Here is an 18,945-nt window from a genome sequence, read left to right as displayed (position 1 = left end):
CTTTGTCCTCAGGGACTGGGAAAGGAGGAGAAAAAGAGATTTCAGCAGAATTTTCCATTGGGAATCTGGCACAAGCGGTTTCAGGCTGGCTTGATCTTAGTGTCCACGGGCACGGTAGGAGTGACAACGCTAGGCCCTTCCTGCCCACGTTCTGGTCTCCCAGCTCTCCACACAGCTGCCTGGGCAGGAGCCGCAAAACAGCTTGCTTCTGTTGCAGTGTCAAAAAGCAGCATTTCCACATTTTTGTGCCAATCTCCTCAATTTACAGAAAGCTGGGAGCTTTTTATCTGCATTCAGGAAAAAGAAACCCCAATGTCCAGGCAGCAGCAATTCCTTCTGGAGAGAAATTCCAGTTTCTAGTGGCATTACTGAAGGAACAGCTTGAGTGGCAGCAATCACATATAAAGGCAGATGGGCCACCACAGGCTGGGGGACTATGAAAAGTGGTGTGTGGTTGCAAGGCCTTTCTCAAATCTCTAAAAGAAAGGTGGAGGTCTCACTATGTTCTCCAGGGTACTGCCCCTCTGAACATGAAGATGTCTTTTATTTAAATACATACATTCGTCTTTGGATCCCTAGAGCTTAGATATGACCCCAGATAATGTTGGCTGAGTCTCTTTAGCTGACTCCCAGGACAGATTACAGCAAATGCTCAGCCCTATGCAGTAGCCAAATCCAGGAGAGATGTGCTATGGTGAAGGGGAACGGAAAGAACAAGAATTCAGGGAGAAATTTTCAGACCAGCTTTCATAATCTGTCCAACATTTGGACTTCACGTGCATGACCTCCACAAACGCAATCCAACGGCCTGAGAAGGGGGACACCAGTGATTTGTAGCCTCAAAAGGGCACAGGGAAGGGGGTACTTTTGCAAAGCTGGTGCTACAGGTGCTGTTCTGTTGCAGCAAGGAACCAAACGGGCAACTAGCTCTGAGGCGACGAACATTGCATCACCAGGACGGCCAAGAGCAGAAACCGGGTTCATTGCCCCTAACAAGCACCCTGAAAAACAGCAAACGAGAGCACCTGTGCTTGGGACACCTGGCACCCACCCCTTTGCAGTGGGCAGCAGCAGGTGAATGCCAGCCAGTTGAATACACCGAGCAGTTTGGTGGTAGCTACATGCAGTCACCCAGCTGGGGAGAGTGGAGAAGTGCCACAAGGCTTTCTTTGCACTGGGCTGAGCCTTCAGGTTGCTTAACCTGAGCAAGAGTCTTTGGGTTCAGCTGAGTTCCACTCATGACTACAGAGGTACGGGACAGCAGCAATTTGATGTTACATGAGCAAAGCTGTTGTAGAAAGGTGCCAAAGCTCTGGTTCCATCAGAAACTCTTTTTAAAAAATTGCTGTCCCCAATTTGTAAGAGCTTGCACACAGGAGAGGAAGACATCTCCGACCTCCTCTCTTCGAGGGTGCTCCCCTCGGGCCAGTGACAGAGTATCAGCCTCTGGCACTTCAGGACCAGGCAGGACTTTGTGGCGTGCCTGCTTTCCATCACCTACTGGTGCCCATGCTAATGCCCCAGCCACTCACTGGAGAGAACGAACTTCCCCCGAAGAAGGTCACTCGGTACCAGGTAGCAATGAAAACCCACTGCGCGGAGAAGTCGGGGAACTCGGGGAAATACTGTGCAATGTCTTTGGTCGCTCGCTCCAAGATGGCCTGGTCTTTGCTCTCCCGGTAATACACATCGCCTGCCCGCCGGTTATCCACATCTGCCCAAAAGGCTGCTACCACGCGCCGGTCCTTGGAAATCGGGAACGCGACCGGCGTGAACTGGGAAACCTCTTTCAGGAAAGAGATGATCCCGTTGTTGTTAACCTGTGAGAGGGGAAAGAAGAGGCAAGCATGACAGCAGCGAAGAGTCACGACGGGCGGCCAGGTGGTGAAAGAGTCACCACGTAACAGGGGACCCTCGCTCGGAGCTCTGCTCCACCGTGTGATCTCCAAGGGCCTGGGCTCGAGCCGTCACCATTCCTGCACGTTGGTGGCACCTCTGGGCCCCGGAGGGACCCCGGAGGGACCCAGTCTGTCGGGATCTGCTCTCCGTGGCTCACCCGAGGGCACGGGGCAGAGCGGGGCTCCCTGGCCAAATCCCTCAGAAAAGGACAGTGGCACCCAAAAAGCAGCGGCAGGGCTGCCCCGGCTGTGCCTCGGTCGCGTGCCTCCCGTTCGGAGGGTGCCTCGAGGTGTTTCAGGTTGCCTAAATTGCTGGAGCGTACAGCTAGGACAACGCAAGCCAGCGCTGAGTGGCACAAATGCTTCTTTGGGGACATTTTCAGGCTCGACACGCCAGCACTGCCCCACCTCTGCAGCCAGAGGCCGAGGGACCATCAGCAGGGCTGAATTCTTATTTTGGAGGCACTTTCTAACTTCTTTTTTTTTTCTCCCCCTTCTCCCCTCTCCTTCCATAAATATTTGAGCGCTTCCCCTTCCTGCCCTTTGAAGGGCAGACGTGCCCCTCGCTTCAGCGCCGACGGCCCGGACGGGAAAGCCGGCCTCTCCCCTGCCTCCTGCCTTCGCCGCTCGCTCGCCGGCGAGGAGGCGCAAGCTGGCGAGCCCGGCGGTCCGGGGAGGCAGCCTGAACAAGCCGGGCCCTGTTCTCCCGCCGGAGACGGGCCAGAGGAAGCAGGAGCAGCTGAGAAAACTGCGGCAGCCGCAGCGGTTTAAGCAAACAGCGCCCGGGCCGTTTTGGGTTGCCCTGCCGGTGCCGGTGCCCCAGATGCCTGTCGGCAGCAAAGCCCGGCACCCGGCTGGCTAAACGTCCGTGCAAACGTCCTCCAGGAAGGGGGCTGAGAAAGCCCTGCCACCCAACCCGTCCGCTCAAAACCGCCATCACCTCAGCCAGGACGGGGTCTGAAGGGACCCTCTAAGGACACGGCTGCCCTCGCCTTCCCCGAGCGAAGGGACAAAAATAACCCCAAGCTCTCAGGGACAACCTCAGGGCTCCTTGCCAGGCCTCAAAGCCCCAAGCAGCAGCAAGAGAGAGATGCAAGCGACTGAGCAGCCCTTCCTAGGAAACCACAGGCAGAAGACCCCGCTACAAACCCAGCTGGTGAAGCCAGCCTGCCCTGGGGCAGCAGGGCAGGGATCGGGCAGCAGCTCTTCTCCTAGTGCTCCAAGGTAGCTAACGAACGGCTAAGCTAATCAGCTCATTTTCCCCAGGTGACCAAGTAGCACCATCCCATCAAAAGCCTCCCAGGTGCTGGCTTGGCACCTGCAGGCAGCACCTCTGTAGGCTGCTCTTGTTAAAACTGGGGATGCCAGGCACGTGGGGACATGCAACCACCCTCACGGGCTTGCAGAGAAGGTGCTCTCTAGTCCTCAGGCCCAAATCAGGCCCTGAGCTGGTGCAAAGCTGTTCTCCCGCACTCATCAGCTGAGCCAATTAGAGTCACAGGATGTGTGGCCCTTTGGAGAAGCTGCTCTGCGCTGCGGACTGCCTAGGGGTCTCAGCCTTCAAGAGCAGAGTGTGGCAGAGCGGGCTGGAGACAACCAGTAGCATCCTGGGTGCAAGCTCGAACGTGCTACCGAGCAGCCGCTGCGGGAGAGCCAGCACCAGGCAGCGTAAAAACTGCCACCAGCGCCGTGAGCGAAGCCCCCTCTAACTTAGCTAATTCCTTCGCTTGCCATGTGCTTTACAAAGCTCATCTCACATCTCAGGAATGAGGAGAAACCACGAACGCTCTGAACTCTGGCCCAAATGAAAACCCACAGTGAAAATATTCCAGGGGAAATAGGCCTGAACGCTGTTTGTAGATGGAATTCGAGCTGAAATGCAGGTGTTACATTTTTGGGGTTTTGTTTTGCCTTTTTGAGCAAACTTTGGATTCAAGCAATTTTCTGTGTGCAAGAGGCTGGTCACGGCCCAGGAATCTGGGCCCAGCCCACGAATCACAGGAACATTGTGCGGGAAGCACCGGGCTCCGGCGAAGAACGGGCTAGGGACAGCTCCTTCATGGGTATAAATCAACACGGGGTATTGATCAAGATGAGTTGCTTCAACTCAAAGCCCAAAGGTTTTTCAGCGCAGGACCACAGCCCTGAGCCTTTTTCAGCCCAGTGGAGGTTAGCATGGACATCAGCTCCAGGCGGGAAAGTAGGGAGCTCTCATGTCTAGCTGCAGCCTCTTCCAACTTGCGGTATCCACTGCAAAAGCAACAGCAGCGCTCCTGATTTATGGCTGCGGGTCACAGGGGACGCAAGCCGCAGCTGGGGAGAAAGTACCAAATCCGGGCCTTCAGGCCAAAAGGAGATCTTCAAGGCTTCAGAGAGTTCATTAAAATAAGTAAATAAATAAAAGGACACTTAACAGAGTTTCGCCTGCTCTGCAAAGGCATGAAAACATCCAGACACGGGACATCCTATGCAGGCAACACCCTGGGGGTGGGGGAAAGCGGATGGAGAGGTTCCCAAAGGGAGCTGAGATCACCCTGGGCTTTTAACACATTTGCCTGGAGACAAGATGCAGCTGGAGGAAGTAGCCTCTGCCTTGAATGCACGTGGTCGGAGTGCTATTTTCAGGATCTGGGATGCAGCAAGACAGGAAAGGAAGGAAAAACCTCTCTTGACATGGGGAAATTCTCCTGAAGAAGCAGAGGCAGCAAGGGGAAAGTGCTCAGAGAGAGATACGCCGGCCCTGAGTCGGCTTGGGAGGACATCCTACAAGTGCTCTGCCACACACCAACTGCTGCAGGGCTTTCATCCTCCTTGTGCTGCTTTGCTCGCCCTGCCCGCAGGGCCCTCTCTGCGACCAGCAGCGAGGTGTGCAGGAGCACACAGCACCGCAGCTTCGAGCAACGTATACCACCGCGCTACGTTTAACCCGAGTTATGAAGGAGTTTCCTCCTGGCCCAGAGAACAGCCGAGTGCCCAGGGTGCACGCACAAGTGATTTTAACTATCCTTTGAGCAGCTGCCTCTTTGCTAGGAGGTCCTGCTGGGCTTCCCAGCTTGGGTTGCACAGATGCGCAATGTGGTGGCCTCTCTGCAGGGACACAGTGTAGCCACATGGCCTCCAGCCTGGAAATCTGAGTGGGTCATTGACTTTGCTACATTTACAACTGCTGTGGCCATGCACTGGGCTGGTAGGATAGGAAATGGGTGCCTGCTGGGTGGAATGGGCTCTTGTGTCACCTGAGGAAGGGTGGGGATGAGGACCTTGAGCTAAGACCAGAGTCACTGCCTGGGAAAGCTCATAGCCCATATAGCAAATGCAGACTTGGGCATACATGGAGAAAGGAGGCAGTGTCAGGCTTAAATGCTACAAAAGGAGCTGGGAACACGTGTCCCATCAGGAACCACGCTAAATTCGCTACAACTGCACTCCTGATCCCCTTAGTCCCACCCAGAGCAGCTTGGAGAGGATCCACGCGTACAGTTCTCAAGAAGGCTTTCCAGCCCCAGGAAGCTTTGACACAGTTAATTTGCGCTGGCTCGGCTCTCCGGGCTGCTAATAAAGGTCCCCAGCGAGAGGGCTGCCGTCAGCGGAGCGTGCCGCGGAGCCGCCGGTCAGCGGGAGCGTGAGGCAGGCCCTCCATGCAAACACGGGGCAGTCGTTGCCATGACTAAGGGGAATCCGATTCCTGTTTCACAAACCCTTCGTAACCTTTTCATGTCCGCAGAGGAACATTCTTCCCATTATTAAAGCAAGATGGGAAAGAGCTGAAGCCAAGATTTCTTATTTTTTTTTAAAAAAAGAAGGAGGGGTAGGGGCTTAGAGCAAGCCTCAAGGGTCAAGCTTTCCAGGTGAGCCTTCTGCACTCATGATTCATGCTTGAGGTCCTTGTCCTGCAGCTGGGGCGCTCCCCCATCACCGTCATCCCCCTTCCCGTGACAAGCATATGGCTAAGGGCATGTTTTGAGGCCAGGTCCAGTGCGTGACCTCTCGGAAACAGGAGGCTAACTCTGCGCCTTCTCTAGGCCAAGGTGCTGAGAGCCCTGCAGCAAAACACAGTGCTGCCTGTGCAGGTAAGAGTCCCTCTGCCTGTCACCCACCCCCTCTCTCTTGAGGGCCCCCACTGCTGCAGGGTGAGGACCCTCAAAGAAGAGCTCTAAGACCTAGGTATAGGCTTGGTTCTGCTACAGACTTTTTAGGAGACACTTGACTTCTCCAAGCCTCTCTTTTCTTCCCCAATCTCTTCTCTCTCAACTTAGCCACCCTCTTTCACCAGATTCATACAACATCTTGCAGCACAGCCATCTAGTCTCCCTCTAAAAGTCAAAACCTCAACAAGCAAGCCTCAAACAAGCCCAAGAAGTCCAAGATCAAATAAAAGACCTGCAAATTAGCTGGGCCCTTGTTTCTTGGTCTTCTTGCGTCTTCTGTGGCCCAGCCTCCTCATACAAAGTCAGCATGGCATCGCAGCAGGAGCACTGCAAACAAGCAGGCCTCTTCCACCTGACTGCAGAACTGGTATTTTTATCTGGGAAAAATCACCAGGCTATAGACAAGTGAGATTCAAGCAAGCTCCCGCGCTTAACCCAGATGATGTATCGGAGCGTCTCAGCTTGCCCTGTAGCGAGGCTCATCTCAAACAAATGCCACTGAGATGTTGCTCAGCCCCATGCTTCTAACCAGATGGCTTGTGTGAGACAGGCACCCTTGCTGCCAGTGCCACATATAAAGGAATCTGCTTGCTCGCTCAGTGCTGCCTGTGGGCTATGCAAAGATACCTTGGGCAACCAAATGTGTTGGGCCCAGCCACACCAGGTGAAGCTGCCCTTGGAAATCAGTAGAGAGGCACTGATAGAAGAGCAGCCACCGCATTTTCAAGAGGGCAAGACTTTACCCCATCCCAAAGCAGGAGCTGGAGTGAAATCTTTAGGCTCCCAGACTGGATGTTTTCCTCCAGTTCTTTGTTGCACTCAAGCCCAGGATTCACTGCCCATCCTGCACGGGTGCCAGGCCCCGCTGATCCTGTGCAGGCTTGGCACCTAGTGTAGAGACGGCCCACCAACACGGTCCCACGTCACCCAGGGGCTACAGGTTGCAGAAGGCTGAGCCTGGACTGCAGACAGAGATCACTACCAGGTTGCCCTCAAGCATGTTACCCCACAGTCCCTGCTGCATGAAGCCTGGGATGAAGGGAAGAGAAGCTCAGGCAGCTGCTCCTGTTGCAGCAGCCACGCTGTGGCTCTACACTTCCCTGGCTGCCCATGCCCCTGCCTCCTCCTCCTCGTGCTCTGCGAGCGCAGCACCCAGCTCCCTCCACGGCAGCGTTCTGGGTGCTGTGCCAGTTCCTGTGCCTGCCGAGTTCAGACTTGGCTCTGCCAGGCCAAGGAATGGCTGCGGGCCTGGTGGGTCGCGTGGAGAGCCACCTGAGAAAACGGAGGGAGGGAGGGAGGGAAAAAGGGAGGCAAACAGGATGCAACAAGCTCCCCGTGCACTGTGCCCCCTCCCTCCGCGGGCCCCTTCTCTCAGCACACCTGGCCCGTTGTGCAACGCCGTGCGTGGGCAAAAATTCCTTCCCCAGACGAGCCGCAGTCGGCTTTGTGCCCCATGGCGATTGCTCTGCTAATCCGGACGGGAGCAGGCTTAACCCCATGATGCTTCCAGAGCAGCACAACGCAACCCCGGCTGGGATCGGAGCCTGAAACGCTGGCAAAGCCGGCTCCACGGCAGCTGCCTCGTTGCCGCAGCCGCAAGCGGGGTGGCAGGGGGAAGAGAGACGCAGGGCCCAAGATGCCTCTTGCTGGGCAACAACGGCAGCTAGACACTTGGCTGCCTGAATACGGGCTTCCGATAAGGGCAAGGAGCTCCCAAAGGCCTCTGAGGCGGAAAAACCGTGCTCCCCTCCAGGGTTTGCAGAGGGAGGCGACGAAGGCTGGGAAAGGAGAGGCTCAGCCCCCCTATCATGCTGTCCCCACAGGCACAGCAATTTCCACCCTGGGCAGCTGGCAGCTCCATATCTAGGCAAGCACACAGCTGGCATAGACAAGGTCCTTCCTCTTTACGGAAGATCACTGCAGATCAGCTTCCTACTTTCTCAGCTGTATTAAAAACTAGAACCAGAAGCCCCTGGCAGAGACCAAAACAGAGGCGCTAACCAGAACGAAGGGAAGGGCTGGAGACTTTCCAGGTGGACGTGGAGCCCCAAACCCCTCTGTCTCTCCCTGCTGAGATCACCCCATCCACCTTCTAGCCTCTGAAAGCACCCAATTCCCTCATTTCCTTGCATGAATCAGGCTAGAAACCTTGTTTCCTGGACACCTGAGTAAAATTAGGGCTATTTGCAATTCCTGAGAGGGACCAAGAGCTGAGGGCTCAGCTCTAGAAGGGTCACGAGCCCAAACACTACCCTGGCCACCTGGAGCATGGGACCCAACTGCGAGCGACCCTTGGGATCCCATCCACACCTCTTGCCTACCTCACTGAGCATGGCAAACTTCACCTTTTTTTGGCCAGAGCCCCGCGAGGGTGTTGCTACACGCAAAGGCCCACGAAGCATTTTTGTGCCCTGACACAACTGCAGGGGCTGAGCTGCTGCCAGAGGCTCCTAATCTCTCTCCGAACACACAGCCCCCATTGTGCCTGCTGGGTTTGAGTTCTCATTAAATCGGCAGGCGTGCAAAGGGGAGAGCAACCTCCTCCTTCCCCAGCACCCCTCCCTTCCTCCCTCGCTCCCCTGCCTTAACACGTCCTAGAGGTGGTGAGAAACCGCTCGGCACTCCGAGAGGCAAGCTCCAGGTCGGGGTCGGCCCCAGGGAGCGCCCCGCGAGCCATGCGAACAAGAGCCCTCCAGGCATCCCCCTGCTGACTCCTGGCGGACCGCTTCAGAGGCCCTAATCCTGCGGATTAATCCAATTATCCTCCAGGCAGAGCAATACCAACAGGGACTCAGAGTCCCCCCCCCCCCGGGGCAGGAATTTGCAGCCTTTCTCAGAGCCCTGCGAACAATCCTGGCCGCTTGGACAACGCGGCTTTGCATGTCACCCAGGGCTCAAAGTCAACACAGCCTAAAACACGGAGGCGACCGCAGCATTTTCTGGGGCTCCTCCTCCACCCCTCACCCTCCAGTCTGTCCGGAGGGATTTGTCTGTCTCCCCTGCTCAAAAGCAAGAAGAAAAATATTGTGATAAGCACGGGCACACAGCAGGACAAGCAGGGCCCCTTCTGAGCAGCACTGCCCCCAGCAGCCAGAGGCTCGGGTCCTCTCCTGTTTTCCCCAGCCCATGCTGCGACAGGGACTGTTAGCATGGCCGTGGCCGCCAAGACTCAGCGCCGTGGAAGCACTTCCATGCTCCGTGTGGACTCCCTACGCACACAAGCCTTGAGGCACTGAGCCTGCTCGGTGTAACGACGGGCCAGGGCCAAATGCCAGAAGACTCCGGTCCCACACGCTATCAGCACGGCAAGTCACGACCCTCCAGTGGCACATCAAATCTGCTTCACTTTGCCTTTTTTTTTTTTTTTTTTTTACCGACTTTGCAGGCTCCAGCCCTACAAAGAACATAAAAAAATGCTTGGCTGGAGCTGCCAGGACCAGCTCACCTCGAGGTGAGGTATGTGCTAGCAGGATTGGGGCCTGAGACATTAGCAGCAATGATAGACACGGTTTCTATTGGAAGGGGCTTTTCCAAATGGGCAGTGTCTTGCGAACTCTCACCGTGTTTGGCTCGAGTTTTCTGCCTTTGCTCCCAAAAGGCAGCTGCTTCTAGGCATGGCTGCATCCCCGTATACTTTGGGCTGCAATGAGAGCGCCTTGAAAATACTCCATGGGCAAAAACCAGGCTTAGGACTGACCCCAGTCTTCCCTGCGCTGCGCGGCATTACCAGCAAGGGGCCATTCAAAGAGAGTGGACCTGACAAAGAAAACCCCAAGGAAGAATAAATCGTGCTCTCTTGACAACCTTAGGCTAAAAGAGTTTGTGCTGTGAAGGACGCAAGGCCGGGTCACGAAGCAGTGCAGGGAAAGTTTCTCCTGGGGAAAGGCAGGCTGAGGTTATAAAGAGTTAGGAGGACAAGCAGGGGAAGAGAAAAAGATGCCTAGCACCTCTGGGAAGTCCTCAAAGGGAAGGATGCTAGCACAGGGACGTGCCCTGGGACAGTGATGGGGTACAGCATCTGCTCTCACGGGACAGGGACAACAGCAAGGGCCTCAAGCGTGAAGCTGGCCCGGCTGTGAAAGCCGGCCCTGGCAGAGCTGGGCCGCGTTGACTCCCAGCCGACAGCGCAGAGCGGCGCCACGAGCCGGGAGGGAAGGCAGGGCCAGCCTACAGCACGGAAAACTGGGCCCGGAGCCTCTCCCGTACGCGGCCCTGACGGCCAAGCGTCGAGACATGCCAACTCTGACAAACAGGGCTGGCGCTGACGGCGCGAGCCCAGCCGAGCAGCGCCGAGGAGCCAGCTTCCCCAGCAGGCTGTGCTGGAGGATGCTCAAGGCACGCCGGCACGCACGGCAGCCCAGCGCCACGCTGGTACCGCCTGGCAGACAGAGGTGCACGTCTTCCAGGCCAACACACCACATCCCCAGCGAGCCCTCCAACCCCGATGCCCTCGTCCCCGGGGAAGGGGGCCATGCCCAGCGCCGGCGCGTCCCCAGGTAGCTTCTCTGCCTGCAGCGGGGGACTGGGTCTCCGGGAGGAGCGTGCGTTTTTCCCGCCCCGGCCGCACTTCCTAGGAGCGCTGGGGACGCGGGCAGCCTGGAGGAATTCCTGAGAGCTGATAAGCCAGGCGCTCCGGCAAGAAAGCAGAAAACCTCCCCCACCCACGCCGGCTCACGGTAGGGAATTGGGAGAGGGCCTCTGAAAACAGATGTAGCCTGTCCGCTCTGCTTGGGAGCCGAGCGAGCCTCCCAGTCCCACCGGCTGCTCCCAGCTCCTCAGGCACTTCATCCCCCCCAAGCCTGCACAATTTCCCTCTCACTTTGACACAGCAGAGCCCCAAACTGCGCAGTCAGCTTAACTCGCTCCCCAAGGTACGGCTCCAAAGCAGAGACCATTAGGTTGTCCAACCCAACCTCCCAGGCAAATAAAGAGATTTCCTCTTGCCAGCTGCAGTCTCAGGGGAAAAACCCACCAGCTCCTCCGTGATCCTGTTACTGGGGGACCTGTGGAAGAAGGGACAACTTCAGGGTAAACCCCAAAGGAGGGCACAAGCCACACCTAAGCCCATGGAAATGTGGGGCTGGACCACAGCCAAAAGCTCCTGCCAGAAAAAAGGTAAGTTTTCCTGTTGAAGAAAACAGGCTTTACAGCCAGGCACTACTTCTGCCCCCACTACAGCCTGAGCTCCATCATCCTTCAGGAACGCCGTTCTGCTCTCAGAACACGGGAGTTCCCCAAATTCTGGCTCCTTTCACTGCTTCGAGGACCCTCCTGACCACCACCACTGGCTTTTGGAGTGCTAGAGGCCACAGGTAGGTCCCCAGCACACTGCCTGCCTGTTCAACCCATGGCAAATGCATAGTGGCAGGTGAAGGGTACACGCAGCAGTTGCTCATTTGCTAGGTCCTGCTGGCTTTGGCAGGGACAGGGCTTTGCGGCTTGATTTGGGTGGGAGTTGTCAGAGCCTGGCTCAGGGGTATCACAAGCATTGAAATATCCTGGCTCATATTGCCTGGAGGACTGGTTTAAACACGATGCTTTTGGTGTCAGCAGAAAACAAGGTTCTTTGGACACTGGCCAGCAAGGTGGGAGGGACGAGGACATGCCTCCACAATCAGACTTTGCATTTGCAGAGTTCCTTCTGCTGGAAGCTGCTGAAAGATTTTCTAACCTGAATAAAACCTGTCCTGGTAGAGAAGCAGGATAGAGAGCTTCCAAGTCCTGTGGCAAGATTGCCGCCGGCTGAGCATGAAACTTCATCTTTTGAGTCACATCCTTCCTCCTTACAACCACTTCCTAGACTCCCAGCCCAAGGCACACAAGAGAGAATACCTTTCCCTTGGCAATATTCAAGCATATGCTTAAGTTCCTCTGAAGGCAACTGCGGTCAGTGAATCAGGGACTCACGCAGGTCCTGAGGACTTGCCCAGATGCAATGACAGAGCCCACCTTGTGCTAAGCCATTTGGGGACGTGCTGACACGTCCACTCGGAGGCAGTGTGCCTGCATCCTGGGGAATGGCAACGGTGCTGGTTGCATGCAGCCACGCTCCCGTGGGGTTGGAGTCACGCAGGGAGAGCACTGGGGGAAACTTCAGTAACCACGTGGCGATGCACGCTCAGTGGTGGAAACAGCATGGAAAGCAGAAGGCTCTATTTTAATATCCTCAAAGGAAACACAAGTTATAGGAACTCGGGAGATGCCAATGTATCCTCCCAGCTCAATTAATGACTCTCACATGTAGATTAGCAGTCACGTTCCACATCTGCTGCTCAGTTCTCAGGCCAGCTGCCTCCCAACATCTGCTCCAGCACTGGTATTTCCACAGTCTAGAGAGTCCCTGAGCTTTCATACAACACTGAGCTCAGGCAGAGGCTCTCGCTGGCTGCAGCAACACAGCGCGTTTCCAGGGAGGGCTCTCCCTTGGGCTCGCGACAGCTCACTGAGACGAGGCAATCTTTGGGAAGTTTGAGAGAGCACCCCAGGACCCCAGGCAAGAAATGAACTCACAGACACGCTTCTGAGTTAAAGCTCTGTCTTTTCCAAAGGGGAACCTCAACGTGCAAGGTAAGCTCTTGGCCTTCACACTGAGTCTGCACAGACACCTCCCTCCTGTGATCCTCAGAGGTTAGAAGGCCAAGAAGGAAATGTTTTATCTAATCCCAAGTATACACAGCTCCAGGCTACCACCAGGGAGCCCTGATTTGTTAACCTTTCTGCCACAGCAGATTAGCATCCAGTCTCAAAGCCTGCACGTGATGGGAAGTCTCGCGTGGTTAGCCGCTCTCCTGATGAAACACTCCTTTGCTGATGAGGGGGCTGATCTTCGTGAAACCAGCCAGCCAGAGAAGAAAGCCATGCACTGCTGCAAGGCGGGACAGCGGCTCTCCTCACGTAAGGGGAAAGAGTACATTGCTTCTGCTCAGACCAAGTAGCCAGATGCAAACGAGTGCAGGCGATGTGAGGAACCAGGCCGGACTAGAGCTTCCACTTTTGCTTTCCCCTCTGCTTGGCTTGGAGTCTGGGAAGAAATGGGAGAAGCCTCTCGCTCTCTGGCAGCCTGCTCCCCTACACCGCACGGGGAGGGGGAGGCAGCAGCCCGGCAGTCCCTCCAGGTGTGGGGCAGCCCACGGGAGGGGAAGGAGAAGAAAAGAAGACAGATAAGCTACGCTAGTACAGAAGGGAACAGAAGGCATCTGAGTCACCAGCCAAGCTCCGAGTATTCCCAGGCATTGCATTACAACAAAACCCAAAGGACAGCTCTGCTTATCCTGCATCTCACCCAAAGCCCTACTGTGTCCACCCCTCAGTGATACGCTCCAGTCAGTCCGCAGCGCGTGTGCTCTGAGCTCACACACATGAATCATCCACCAGCCCGGCAATGCACGCTCCTCCGGTCATGCTGGGCTCTCTCTGCTACCCAGCGGCCAAGCTCTGCTGGCGGGGAGGACAGGCAATTCCTGAGGTTAACTCCACGGCGCGCCACTCCAGGAATGGAGCCCTGAGGTCTGCTTCACCCGTCGACTGGTCTTGGGAGGCTCAGGTATTTTTGGCTCTGATGCCAGCTCCCAGATACGATTAACTCCACTGCTCAGCCCAGAGAGCTCCTTGGCATGTGTCAGGATTTTGCCCAGTATCCAAAGCACAGCAGAGCAAGGATCCTTGCCAGGTCTACCTGACCCAATCTCTGCCAAACCAGAGGTCTCAGGCAATTCAGCTGATGAAGGGTAGGTTCTTCCTGAGCATGGTTCCCTGGCTTAAGAAGACCCTGCTGGTCTCCTACCTGGGATTTCCCTCCACCACATATACACTCTCATTCTCAGCATCCTGCTAGTACTTTCACGCTCCAAATTAAGTTGTAGCCATCCAATTCCCCCCCCCCCCAAGTAAATCCAGACGCATTTGGAACAATTCAGGCTGGATATTAAAAAAAAGAAAAGAGAAATATTTGAGAAAAATGAAGGGGGAGGCGGAGATACGTGCTGCCCCAGCTTATAGGCCTGTCGCAGCTGGGCAGGGAGTTGGGGCTTCAGCTCCCAGCTCCACCGCAAAGGCTTCTTGGATGGGCTGCCATTTGAAGCAAGCCCAGAGCACTTCGCCTTCCCCATGAGCGCAGGCAGAGGAGGCCAGGCCCCACAGAGGCAAGCCTGGCACAGGAGAGAGGTGTTGCCACCCATTTTGTTAGCACCCAAACCACCCGCCTCAACGAGGGAAGGCTTCTCCTTGGCTGCCTCTATCTGTCAGTTGGCTCCTCTCAGTATTGCTCCTTGCCGATGTCTGCCCCTCGTGGCAGTGGCAGCACTTGCCTTCAGTGGCCATCAGCTACCTCCGCTTTCCCCACCGAACAGCCCCCATGCAGCTTGCGGGAGCTGCTCCGTTCTCCTTCCCCTCCCTCCTACCCTGCACAGGAAACCCACGGGGCTCTGCTATCCCTCCACCCTCCTCCGGTCTTTCCTCCGCAAATCTGCAGGCTTAGCAGCACCAAAGGCTGGGCTCTCGGGGGACCTGGCGTCCCCCAGCCAAGCAACTCGACAAGTCGTCCCCCAGCCCTCCTCTCCGCTTCTTCCAGGGCCACCGCGGCTGCTCCTCACCCCGCGATCTCCAGGCTTTGCCCTCGCTCTTTGCAGCCTGACAGCTTCCCAGCCGATCCCCGCCTTCGCCCAGAGCCGCTTCACCCCACCTGCCCTTCCCCGCTTCTGCCCCGTCCAGCTCGAGCCACCCCAGCGGACGGAGGCGAAGGGCCCTCGGCGCTCCCAGCGGCAGAGTCCCGCCGAGGTCGGCAAGGCTCCGAGCGGCCCCCGGAGCGCGGGGCGCTCCTTTCGCGAGGCGTTTCGGACCGCGCCGAGGCTACGTCCCGGCAGAAGCGCGGCGCCCGCGGGGCTGCTCCAAGGCCCGCCGGCCACTGGGAAGTTTTTCCCGTCCCAGTCAGCGGGCAGTCGCTGATCCAGCGGCGGGGGTGGCTCTGCGGGCCGCGCCGCACGGGGACAGGCGAGCCAAGGGTCCTGGCTAAGACCCCCGCGCTCAACGCAGCCGCCAGCGCCTGCCGGGCCGAGGAACCCTCGAGGCGAGCCGCGCGCGTGGCGCCCGAGCCCGGCCCGGTGCCACCTCGGCGGCCGCAGCTCCGTCGCGACCGCGGCCGGTACTCACGTAGAGCCCGGTGTGCGCCGCGCCGAAGAAGGGGAAGCGCACGGAGATGGGCTGCAGCTCGGAGCCGCCGTCGTCCTGCTTCAGCGTGGCGGCGTCGCCCTGCTCGGGCCCGAAGGGGTAGAAGTCCGCCAGCGGCACGACGCCGCCCACCCACAGCCAGTCGCCCAGGGCCACCAGCACAGCCCAGCAGCCCGCCAGGCCCCGCATGGCCACGGCGCGGGGAGCTGCCCTCCCTCCTCCCGCAGGCTCGGCCCGCCCGCGCCGCTCACGCCGGCACGGGCGCCCCCGACATGGCGGCGCGGCCGCGGAGAAGGGCGCCCGGGCGCGGGGACGCGAGGGAGCCGCGGGGCCGGGGCTGCGCCGCGCTCGCACCGCTGTGCCCGCGCCGCTCCGCTCCGCGCCGGGCCGGGCCGCGCGCGCCGGGCGCGCCGGGCTCCTTCGCGGCGCCCGCCCCGCCCCCGCCTCGCGAAATTTGCATAGCCCCGGCACTGCGGCCAACCGGCGCTCGGCTCGCCCGGCGGGGCCCGCCGCGGGGCGGGGATATGCAAACGAGGGGGGCCGGGCGCGGGGCGCGGCGGGAGGGCGCCCCCGCGCGGGCGGGCGGGCGCCCCCGCGCGTCTTGTCACGGCGCGGCCTGTCACGGCGGCGCGCTGGGGGCGCCGGGGGGGCGGAGGGGGGGGGGGGGGAGCAGCGGAGCCGCGAGCGGGGCCAGAGGCGGCACCTCGGTGCGGGAGCCCCCGGGGAGCCCTCGGGTGCGGAGGGAGAACCATTCCGCGCTGAAAGAGGCCGGGCCGCGAGCCGCTGGGCCGGGCTGCCCCGTCCCACCTCGCCCGCTGCCCGCGCAGTCGGAAAAGGCTCGTCAGGGTTTCGCCTTCCTGGCGTGGAAAAACCCGCAGCCACCCAAGAAACTCTGACTCCGCGCCACCTTGCCTCGCCGGGCCAGCACGGCTCGCGTCGGGCCGCCGCCGCCGAGGAGGGGGCCCTTCGGCCTCGGCCCCGCTCCCTCGCGGGCCGCCCGGCCTGCCCGGGCCTGGGCCCGCTCCGGAGGGTCCTTCCCAGAGCCTGCCCAGGGCAGCGGGTTTCCTGCGCGCTTGTGAAACAGCCTGAAGGCAAAGGCCGGGGGGGGGGGGAGGTGGGAGGGGGGACAAGATGAGGACGACTGGTGTTATTTGCTTTTTTTCCTTTTTTTTTTCAGGTGCTAAAAATATTATCAGGAAATTCTTTTCAGGAATGTGATGTTTTAAGTTATGCCTGAGGCTCAAGGGCCTCTTTGTCTGCGCTGAAAAAAAAAAGAAAAAAGAGCCACATTTATCATCAGCAAATCGTTTTATCAAGAAAGCTCAAGTTCTCCTGGCAAAGCAGGGTAAGGAGCTGGAAGACCTGTGCGAGGCTGGCTGTGAAGAGGCCTAAACGTGCGTTTCATTTGGTACAAAAATACCGATCGCGTACGCTTGGTGCATCGCGAATCGATTATCGATAAGGGGTGCTGCTTTGGGGGGGGCAGTTAGCAACCGCAGCTCCGAGGCGGCCCCCCGGCTCTCCCTCGGGGCCCTCGGACACAGAGGGATCAGTAGGAGCCAGGCAGCGTGCTCTGTCCCCCGGGCTGCTGGGGCGCCGCAGGGTGCTTGTGCACCGGTGCCGTGCCTCGGTTTCCCCGTCAGTAGAGCAGGGGTGTTGCTTTTGCGCTCCTGTGCGTGGCTCTGGGCTGCTGCCGAGCAGGTGCCTAAAAAGCGAGTTTTAGCAGACAGTGGCTATTTTAGGATAGCAACCGCTGCAGTCAGGCTCTGGCTTAAATCTAAAACGAAAAGAAGGACATGTCGCCTCCTCTCCCCCTGGCAGCTCCTGGGCGAATTGCTGCCTGGCAGCAGGCGGCTTCAAGCCTGCGCTGCTTGAAACTCAGGCCCACGCTGCAAGGCAGCTCCACGCACGTGGCCGCTTGTCACTCCACAGAGCTTGGCTGCCCCAAAATTCTCCACTTTGCAGAAAACAAACAAACAAACAAGCCTCCCCCCCCTTTTTTTTGCTTTGCTCTCACTTTCCTCTGGCTTGGAGAAGCTGCTTTTCTGCAGCCAGGCAGCTGGGAAACGGCCTCTTACTAAAGAGCTGGGAGCTGGGAGCCTTCCCCTGGCACCTGACTCCAAGAGCTGGAGCTTGAAAAAAAAAAGAAATACTGTTGTAAACGCACAGTCTTGGAAACAACAGACCAGCAAGGAGTCCTAATTCCTTGTAGGTTCTCCTTTCCCTGGATTAGCCCCAAGCACTGGGGCTGAGCCGGGCACTGAGGTGTCGGTGCGTCCTCGCTCAGCCCAGCTGAAGGCTCCTGCCTGGTCTCCCCGGAGGAGCCGTTTCCGCAGCCAGGGGGTCCTGCGTGGCCGGGACCCGGGCGAGCGTTCAGGCCCAGAAGTGCCGCCAGCGTTTTGGCTGTGCTGCTGGCGCTGCTGGCGCAGGAGCCGCTGGATGGGCTGGCACCGTGGTCTTTCCACGTTGCTCCCCTCCAGGCAGGCTGCGGGGAGAGGATTAGTTTTATACCTTGTCCCTGAGGGTTTGGGCAGTTCTCCATCGAACTCTGTGCCCTTCTTTCCCTCCCACACCGTTTTCAGGCTCTGTGCAAAGGCTTTTGCGTCCTCCTGCCATGTTTCAGCACCCTCCAGCTTCAACCCATAACCTGTTTGCTCGTCCCCGCTAAATGCACAGGGTCCCATCCCACAGTGGCACAGATCGACCCAGCGCTGTCGGAGGCAGAGGGCCAAATTCCCTCCTAGTCTGATGGAGCTGCTCGGATTTATCCCAGCAGAAGAGTCATTGCACCAGGCACTCATGCGAAGCAGGGTGATACAAGGGGCAAATGCTGGCCTTGATAAAAGGGCGGAAAGAGAAGAGAAAAAGCTCGGAGAGTGCCCGCTCTTCACCCCGGCGCAGGTGCCCTGCGGGTGCCTGGCATGCAGGCAGCCACAAGCTGCAGCCTCGCCGAGTACTTCTAAGGTCCTGACGATTTTTAAAGGTGGGGAGGGACGTCAGCAGCTCCTGATGCTTGGAAGACACAGAAATCAGAACCCCGGTTCCAAAGAGTTTATGTTTTATTCCATACAAATGTAATATAAATATCCTCCACTGTAATTATTGCAAGGTACATTTTAATACTGAAAACGGGCCAAGGAACATATTATGTAAGGATTGAAACGGAGGAGAAAACAACAGCAGGACTCAGTTAGGATCAACAGCCCTGGGATTATGTGGATACCACCGTGGAAAGTTTGCCTCACAGGGACCCGGCTTTGCCATCAACGCGAGGGTATTCTGCGGGCTTCCCAAATCCTGGCCCACACGTCACTGCTTGCAGCCCTGGGGCCCAGGCCCGAAACGTGGTGGTGCCGGCCCAAGGAGCCTGGGCTGTTCACAGCCTCCGATGCCCAGGCAGTGTGACGCGGGTGGCCGCCACTCCTGGCGCTATTGGGCCAGGCGTCCCGTTGCGCACACCGTTGGGAAAGCCTGCTCCCCTCATTTAAGGTTAAACAAACCAAGCTTTGGAGGGGAAAAAAAAAAGTAAGGAAAATGCTATCACCCCCACTTCCAAAAAATATTAAGGGGGAAAACGTGTATTAATGCTAACAGGTGAAGGGTGCAGTGGTCCCAAGACAGCTGTTGCAGTTGCTGGGGAGCCCCCCCCCCCCGGCTTTGATTTCTACAGGGATTTTCTAGGCGACGAGTGGGTAGGATGCCCGATTTTACACTTCTGCATGTTTCAGGCCAGC

General features: G+C 58.0%; 1 protein-coding gene across 1 annotated transcript in view; it reads right to left on the bottom strand.

The window, feature by feature from the left end:
* Positions 1-15,421, bottom strand: part of SNED1 (sushi, nidogen and EGF like domains 1) — a 37,614-nt gene extending 22,193 nt beyond the window's left edge. Inside the window, exons 1-2 of the mRNA XM_062582502.1 lie at positions 15,194-15,421; positions 1,533-1,820 (exon numbers count right to left, since the gene is read on the bottom strand). Coding sequence (XP_062438486.1) covers positions 1,533-1,820; positions 15,194-15,400 — 495 coding nt within the window. The 5' untranslated portion in view covers positions 15,401-15,421. The remainder of the gene's footprint in view (positions 1-1,532; positions 1,821-15,193) is intronic.
* Positions 15,422-18,945: the final 3,524 nt, after the last annotated feature.

Source organism: Rhea pennata, chromosome 9, assembly GCF_028389875.1.
Source record: "Rhea pennata isolate bPtePen1 chromosome 9, bPtePen1.pri, whole genome shotgun sequence".
Lineage (NCBI taxonomy): Eukaryota > Metazoa > Chordata > Aves > Rheiformes > Rheidae > Rhea > Rhea pennata.
Note: the sequence above shows the minus strand (reverse complement) of the source record. Positions and strands in the feature narration are given on the sequence as shown.